Source organism: Suricata suricatta, chromosome 12 (assembly GCF_006229205.1).
Source record: "Suricata suricatta isolate VVHF042 chromosome 12, meerkat_22Aug2017_6uvM2_HiC, whole genome shotgun sequence".
Lineage (NCBI taxonomy): Eukaryota > Metazoa > Chordata > Mammalia > Carnivora > Herpestidae > Suricata > Suricata suricatta.
In genome coordinates, this window is record NC_043711.1 from 272,762 (window position 1) to 280,315 (window position 7,554).

The 7,554-nt window shown below is 62.2% G+C and overlaps 2 protein-coding genes across 2 annotated transcripts in view; one reads left to right on the plus strand and one right to left on the minus strand.

The window, feature by feature from the left end:
* The window catches only part of FSTL3 (follistatin like 3), a 5,912-nt gene extending 3,906 nt beyond the window's left edge, over positions 1-2,006 (plus strand). The window contains exons 4-6 of the mRNA XM_029916333.1: positions 5-110; positions 434-661; positions 752-2,006. Of these exons, the coding sequence (XP_029772193.1) occupies positions 5-110; positions 434-661; positions 752-807 (390 nt within the window). The 3' untranslated portion in view covers positions 808-2,006. The remainder of the gene's footprint in view (positions 1-4; positions 111-433; positions 662-751) is intronic.
* A 670-nt stretch (positions 2,007-2,676) lies between these two features.
* On the minus strand, positions 2,677-7,189 carry PRSS57 (serine protease 57). The gene is made up of 5 exons (XM_029917705.1): positions 7,056-7,189; positions 6,666-6,819; positions 6,109-6,253; positions 4,109-4,372; positions 2,677-3,072 (listed from the first exon to the last, which is right to left on the minus strand). The coding sequence occupies exons 1-5, from the start codon at positions 7,132-7,134 to the stop codon at positions 2,836-2,838; spliced, it is 879 nt and encodes a 292-aa protein (XP_029773565.1). The 5' UTR covers positions 7,135-7,189; the 3' UTR covers positions 2,677-2,835.
* Positions 7,190-7,554: the final 365 nt, after the last annotated feature.

The window sequence follows — 7,554 nt, forward strand, 5'->3', positions numbered from 1 at the left end:
GCAGGTCTGCGGCTCCGACGGCGCCACCTACCGCGACGAGTGCGAGCTGCGCGCCGCGCGCTGCCGCGGCCACCCGGACCTACGCGTCATGTACCCCGGACGCTGCCGCAGTACGTGCGGGCGGGGTGGGGGCGGGGCCTGGTCGCGCTCCGTGGGCGGAGCCTAGCGACGGGAGAGCGCCGCTGGATTGGGTCTTCTGCCCGGTCGGTCGGAATGAGGAAAAGCGGGGTGGGGTTTCGGAAAGGGAAGCTCACATGGAGTGAGAGAATGGGGTGCGTGACTCAGGGAGGAGTTTGTGGGTGCAACCAGTGGGGCGGGGCCGGGCCTGGGTGTGGAACGAGAGTGGGCGGGGTGCACAGAAGGCGTGTGGCTTCCGGCGCGGCCGGGGGCGGGGCCTGTGGAGGGCCCTGACCCGCCCTGACGCCCCGTTCAGAGTCGTGCGCGCACGTGATGTGCCCGCGGCCGCAGTCGTGCGTGGTGGATCAGACCGGTAGCGCTCACTGCGTGGTGTGTCGCGCGGCGCCGTGTCCCGCGCCCTCCAGCCCCGGCCAGGAGCTCTGCGGCAACAACAACGTCACCTACATGTCCTCGTGCCACCTCCGCCAGGCCACCTGCTTCCTGGGCCGCTCTATCGGCGTGCGCCATCCGGGCAGCTGTGCAGGTGCGGCGCAGAGCGGGGAGGAGCGGTGGGGCCCAGCCTCCCGCGCTTCTCCGCATCCCCATTTTTCTTTTGGTCTCTTTCCTTCCTCAGGCACCCCTGAGCCGTCCGATGCCGAGTCGGAGTCGGAAGAGGAGAACTTCGTGTGAGCCCGTGGGGCCGGCTTGGGCCTGGCGTTCAAGGCCTCCCCGTTTTATTTATTGCCACTGCCGAGTCTAATTTATGTCCCATGGACACTTCCCAGAGCTTGGGCCGGGACCTCTTGGGAGGGGCCCTGGAGCCCCCTGACAATACCTTGGAAGGATGGGGGCAGGGGGCCTGGGAGTGGGGCTGGTAGGTGCGGCTCCCACTCCAGGCACCGGGCTGCCCCAGAGGACCGCATGCTTCTGCCCTAGGGGATAGCTTAGATACCGCCCCCCGTGGAGAGGCCTGGGGCTTGCTTGCCCTCCAGCGGTTAACAAAGAGGCACCGCAGCCTCGTGGGTCTTGGACTGGGGGTGACGGAGGCCCCCAGCCTGGGTGCGTATTGGCGAGTCGCAGAGCTTGCCACGGAAGCACCACCGGCCACAACCAGCTCAAGGACTCCAGGCCTTACCTTCCTCGGTGCCTCCGTTTCCGTTTCCCTGGGTCGTTTCCATTTCCCTGGGTCGTCCTGTAGTGGCCGCTAAGCAAAGCCCAGCGTGTCTCCTGGGGTGGGAAGCGGGAAGCCTCCGGCCAGGAGAGGCCAGAACAGAACACTGCGTTTAGTGGTGCCCAGTGCACTTTGGGCGAGACCCAGTGGGGCCCACGAAGAGCCCCTGCTCGCCCACCGTGGGGTATATGTGCCGAGGCCCGCTGCCCGTGCTGCCTCCTAGAGCCGAATGTGTAGGCGGCACCCCCGCGCCTGCTGCCCCATCCGCAGGTAAGGTCCAGACCAGGACCCCTCCCGGGAGACGTGCCTTGGCCAATCTCTAAGCCTAGTCTCCAGGTGAACCCACCTCGCCCACCAGATGGCCCAAGAGTCTTGACAGTTGCCAGACGCAGGCCTGGGCTGAGTTGCTGCCTTCTGCCTGGGCTGTTGCTCAGTGTCACCTCCCCATGTCTGCATGTGCCAGAGGCCCGGACCGGACACTGGGGGGGCCCAGCAGGCGGGAGACCACCTCCTTGAGCTTGCAGCGAGCCGTGCTGGGCCCAGTTGTATTCATCCTCCCCTGGCCCCTCGGAAGTGCCTTACCTGTGACACCCAGAAAAGTGTCCTTGAGTAGTGGGGTTCACCCGAGCCCCCCAACAAGGCCACCTCCCCACCCTGGGGACCTGCCTCACCAAAGAAATAAACACTGTAAAAAGACACTCTGGAGTGTCCAAGCCTTGGTCTGCCTCTCTGAGCCTCTGTGCAGCCCCCCTTGGTAGTGCTTACCAGCCAGGAGCCTAGGGTGCTGGGAGGGTGGCGAGCGGGGGGCTCTGGGAGCGTCTGGGGGAGACGCCTTCTGTCTCTGGGCCTCAGTGTCCACCTCTGGTCAGTGAGCAGCAGCCAGGGAGATGGCTGAGGTAGGGGAGGTGGGGGGAGCGGAGGAAGCCTTCAGAGGGCGGGAGTCGGAAGAGGGGATCAAGATGACTTTGGGCATCCGGTTTAGGCTCCAGAAACAGAGGCCTGGCCTGGGCACTTGGTTTGAGGCACGTTTCAGAGGCAAGAAGAGACTTCATGTGGAGCCTGGCCAACCTGAGAGTCCACACTGAGGACCAGGAGACCCCCCCACTCCCAGCGTTGGGTTCCCACCTACACGTGGGGGTGGGTAGCTGTGGACTGAAGGAGAGATGTGCTAGGCCAGGCCGCTGCGTGGGCAAAGGCCAAGAATCTGTCCTGCGTGTCGGCTGCTGGGTGGTAGGGAGAGCGGGGAGGGGCCTGGGTCCTGAAGCCAGAGGACCTGCCGAGGCACATGAGCAGGGGGCTCGTGGTGGCTCGGAAGCAGCGGCAGAGCCAGAGCCCCAGCCCTGCTGAGACACAGGAGACCTGGAGGCGAACCGCTGTGTCAGGTCGCTCAGCTGACATTTTACTTGGTCATTTTGGCCCTTTGCATTTGGAGCCGATGCTCTCTCCTCCCCCACCCTTCACCCCACACACACCAGACTTCCTGGAGTTTGGGATGCCCTCCGCCCCTTTGAACTCTCCAGGCAGGAGGTCTCTGAGTTGTTACCACCTCATTTGTGTGCCCAGCGCTGTTGTGGTTCAGGCAACTCCTGCAGGAGCCCAGTGGTCCCGGGCAGGGGACTGGCCTGGGGGCCTTTGGGCCTTTGAACCACATCCCATATCCAGCTTAGGAAGGCAGACACCTGCGTGTACACATCGGGGGTCTTCGGGTCACCGCACCAGAGTCCGGAGAAGGAGACCAGGCCATGTGCCCGGTTCCTGCACACCAGGGGGCCCCCGGAGTCTGCCTGGGGGTGGAGGGAAAGGCAAGGTCAGGGGTCCATCTCTGGGCCTCTCCCTGGCCTCCCTGCCTCGAAACCCTTCCAGGCTTCCTGGCGCTCTTCCAGCAAAAATTAAACTTCCAGCCTTCAAGGGACTTGAGCATCTAGTCTGCCCTCCTTTCCCTAGGTTACTGCCCCACCAGCCTTCTGGGCTGTTCCTGAAGCAAACCAAGCTTGCTCTAGCCTCTGGGCTTTTCCATACCCTCAAGACCTGTTACTGCCCCCACTGGGCCCTGCTGGTATAAACATACAAAGCTGCACTACTTCACGCAGTACACAGCTTGCACAGCTCTACATGGTGGCCCTGTGATGGGCGTCTCTGCCTGGCACGCCTTCCCTCAGGTGCCTGGCATGCCTTCCTTCGAGTCTCAGCTCAGAAGGTGCTCTCCTCAGAGAAGGCTTCCTGAAGACTCACCCTAAACTTCTTGCTTTCTCCCCTCCTCTCCCCTTCCCAGTTCCATCCCTCTAACTGCAATCCGGAACGCCCGACCCTAGGAAGCAGGTACTACTAGTGTGGCAGTTTTATACATAAAGAAAGGTCCAGAAAAGTGAGGGGACTTGTGCCAGGCCACACACCTGGGAAGTGTCACGTCCGGATTTGGACCCGGGCAGCTGGACTCCAGGATATGTAGTGAATCACCACACTCTCTTGCCAGGAACAAAAAATCCTCCCTGTTGAGTTTCTCGCTCAGCCCCAGGGCCTGGGTGGCCTCAGGAGCACCAACTCCTCGACGGAAATCTGTCACTGCCCCCTACTGAACGCTGCTTGTAAACACGCAGACCTGTAGCCCTTTGAGCCCGCCCCGCGCCATCTGCATGGCTCTACGTGACCACGCCGTGACCTTGGGAAAGTCCTTGTTCTTCCAGGGTTCCACTGAGGCCTCATCAGGTCAAAGGTGAGCATAAGGACTCTGTTCTCCAGCCTCTGCCTACCTCTAACCCTCGCTGTGGGCCTCAGTTTGCCCATATTGCAGGAAGGTGGGCTGGGGACCCGGTGTCTTACCGAGCAGAAGCCACGCCTCCGGCGGTCCCCGCTGTGCGTGCAGAGCATGGCGGGGCGCAGCTGGCCCTTCCAGGAGCTGTTGCAGATGTCCAGGCCCAGCACGCGGACATCAGCCTCCATCAGCCCCGGCGGCAGGTCCTCGAAGTCGGAGACGGCGCCCCAGCCAGCCACCTGGCAGCGTGCCCCAGCCCTGAGTGGTGAGGCATCCCTCCGTGGCAGCCTCAGCAGCCCCACTGCAGGACCCAGGATGGCAGAGCCGTTGAGCTGCAGAGAGACCGCTGAGTTTGGGTTTACCCCCAACCACCCATCAGTGTTCCTGCCTCAGTTTACCCATTGTGACACCGTGTCCCTGCATGGCCTCATGGGGAGAAATCAGCAGCCACTGTCATGAGGCTCTCAGGAAAACGTGCCCATCAGGGCTCACCCCTTCAGAACAGGACTCTGGCCCCCAGCTGCCAGCTGTGTCCTTCCAACCAGCATCTCCCCTGCTTGTAAGCCTTGCCATGGCTCCCCATTGTTCTGGGACAATACCCCTTGGCCCACCATTCAGCCCTCCCCTACAGCCAGAATGAGTTTACGGTCATTCCCTGATCCACGCCCCCCTCCGCCACAGCTGGAACACCCTTCCTATCCAGCCGTCAGGTCTCAGATGTCACCTCCTCCAGGGAGCCTTCCTGGACTACCAGGATAGCACAGGAGCCTCCTCTGGGCCCCATGTGCCCCTGCCAGGGCCAGTCTACTCAGCTGCCACCCAGTTGGAGGGGAAGCTGTGACGGGACCAGCCCTGAGGCCGTTTGTTCATGGCTTTGTCTCCAGTGCCCAGCACACAGCTGGTGGGTGCTCAGTCAACATTTATGGGATGAATGACTCGGGCCCCTGGTTTGGGTACTCAATGCCTAACCATGGCCATACTCCCAACCATACCCCAGCCTCAGTTTCCCCAGCTGCATAATGGGATGGGTGACCAGAACTGTGGGTTCCAGGTTTTGGGGTTTCACAGATGAGTAAAATCCACATGCAAGCTTTGGCCGCGGACACTGTCTAGCCTGCTTTTCGTTTTGCTGGAACACCACCCCCAAAACCTCTGGTTCCCGGGAACATAGTTCTGTTACTTTGAGCATCTCTGTTTAGACTTTTCACCACCTTTGGAGAGCAGGCCTGAAGTGTTTTCCCTTTAAAACGGAAGCCCTGAAGGTGAGGGGGTAGTGCCTGGAATTGAATTTGGGGCACCTGAGTGTGAGCTGCGGGGGCGGCCCCCAGGCGGGGGTTGGGTGGGGGAGGAGGGGTGCTCAGGAAGTACGCCCCTGTGTGGGCAGGGCGCTCCGTAGAGATGCCCCTGTGTGGGCGGGGAGGGAAGCTCACGTTTATGGGAGGAGTCACTTCTTGTCCAGACACCCCGCAAAGGGTCTGGGGGACAGTGGTTGGAGTATCTGATGTCCTGGAGTGTCATCAGTCCCCTTTCGACGTGAATATTGCGGCCTGCCATGCGCTATAAGTGGCCATAAGGCGATGAAAATCCCTGCGCTCCGAGACTGGAGGAGGAGTCAGTGAACGTTGGTGAAGAAGCAAATGGTTTCAGCTGTGGGTTTCAGCAAATGGTTTCAGCTGTGGGATGAGGCGATGGGGGCCGGGGGAGGGCAGGTGGCAAAGTGGGGCTTCTCAAGGGAAGGGAGGCCCCAGAGAAGGGGACATTTGAGTGAAGACTCAGAAGAGCTGAGGGAGAAAGCCATGCGGTATTTGGGTGAATGGTGCCATGGAGGGAGTGCAGCCAGTGCAAAGGTCCGGGGGTTGGGGGCATAGGGGGGAACGCTGATGGCTCAGTCTGCCCCCAGGGGGGTAACTGAGAGGAGAGTGTAGGAGGCACAGAGGGCAGAGGAGGGACATGACTTGACTTGGGTGCTCACAGGACTTTACAGATATTTTTAAAACATGCAGGTCATCATGGGGGGAGCCGGGGACAGGCCAGACCTGCGTCCAGTGCCCCGGCCCCCAAGGCTCACCTGCAGCAGACAGATGTCATTGGCGTGGGTGGCGGGCTGGTAGTCCGGGTGCCTGACGACTGCCGAGATGCCTAGCACCTGCTGAGTGGGCTCTGAGCTGGGTGGGACGTGGGCCCCCAGCACCACCAGGCCCAGTCGGGGGTCCCTGCAGGAGGGGTTGAGAGCAATACTGGGGTCTCGGGGTCCCCATCTGCAGAACGGGGTGCAGCCCTATGATCGTAATTACATTTATTTCCGTTCCCCCTCAATTACAGCATTCACCCAGATTGTCGCAATATTATCATTAATAAATATTATAATGAGGCACTTAGAACGGGTGTAATCCTCACTGTATGTATTACAGTTCCCACCTCAGCGATACTATCGCCTCCAATGCCTTCAGTGTTAACGTCCGTAGTTATTCAACAGGAAACTCGGACCGGACACAGAGCTGTAGCCCTGGCCGTGGTCACACCATCACTCCTTACACACTTTTCTCGACGACCCCCCCCCATGTTGTCTGCAGATGGGGCCTGGGGCCCGAGTGGCACCGGCAGGGGCGCCCGGGGTGGGCTCACCTGTGGCTGAAGCAGTGGGCGGCGGAGACCACCCAGCGGGCGCGGAGCAGGAAGCCTCCGCAGTGGTGTTGGCCCTCGAAGGTCACAGACGCCATGTAGGGCCGGGAGTGTGGCTTCACCTCGTGGCCCCCAACGATCCGGGCTCCTCTGGAGCCTGCAGGCGGGGCAGGGCGTGTCAGGAAGGGACAAAAGAAGGGTACTGGGAGGGCTCCTGCACCTGCCGGGGTGGGGGCAAGGTGCTTGGACAAGGGCCTTGAGTGAGCTAGGAGAGGGGCCTGGGCTCCAGGAAACCCGGGCCTGGGCCTCCACCCCGGCCCCCAGTCCCAGCCGAGGCCAGGGGGGGCAATGACCCAGAGGGCTGAGGAGCTACACGGGGTCGGGGGCTCTTACCTGTGGGCCCCGTGGGCAGCGTGAGGGCCACACACACGGCCAGCAGCAAGCGGTCCAGCCCTGCCACCCTGGGCCCCATGGCTGTCGCCGGCGGGCGGCTCCCTCCAGAGCTCTGCAGGACACGGCCCCCACCTTCCCCCAGCGGCCCGGAAAGGGGGAACCCGGCTGTGGCCTGTGGTCGGAGTTGGCCAGGACGCACCAGCAACGCCCAGTTCTGTGCTGGTGCCTCTCTCTGGGAGGTCTGCTGATTCCCTGGCCTCGGCCTCTGATAGAACCGGGGCAGTGAGGGGAAGAGTGGGGCCCTGGGAGCTACCTGCCTGGGGCAAAGCCTGGCTCTGCAGGGCCCGGTGACCCCAGAGCTCACTCTCTGCTCCATGCCTCAGTTTACCCAGCATCTGCCCACGGAGCATATGCAGGGGGCTGCCTGCAGTGGCCAGTACGTGGCCGGCATGCATCGTGCCCACGACTGCCTCCTGGGGGTGTTGGCGCCAACCCTGCA

Coding starts and splice junctions, on each gene's coding strand:
- PRSS57 (XM_029917705.1), bottom strand. CDS start 7,134: ATGGGGCCCAGGGTGGCAGGGCTGGACCGCTTGCTGCTGGCCGTGTGT. Junction 6,820..7,055: donor GCTGCCCACGGGGCCCACAG/GTAAGAGCCCCC, acceptor CCCCGCCTGCAG/GCTCCAGAGGAGCCCGGATC. Junction 3,073..4,108: donor GGAGGCGTGGCTTCTGCTCG/GTAAGACACCGG, acceptor CTCCACCCCCAG/GCAGACTCCGGGGGCCCCCT.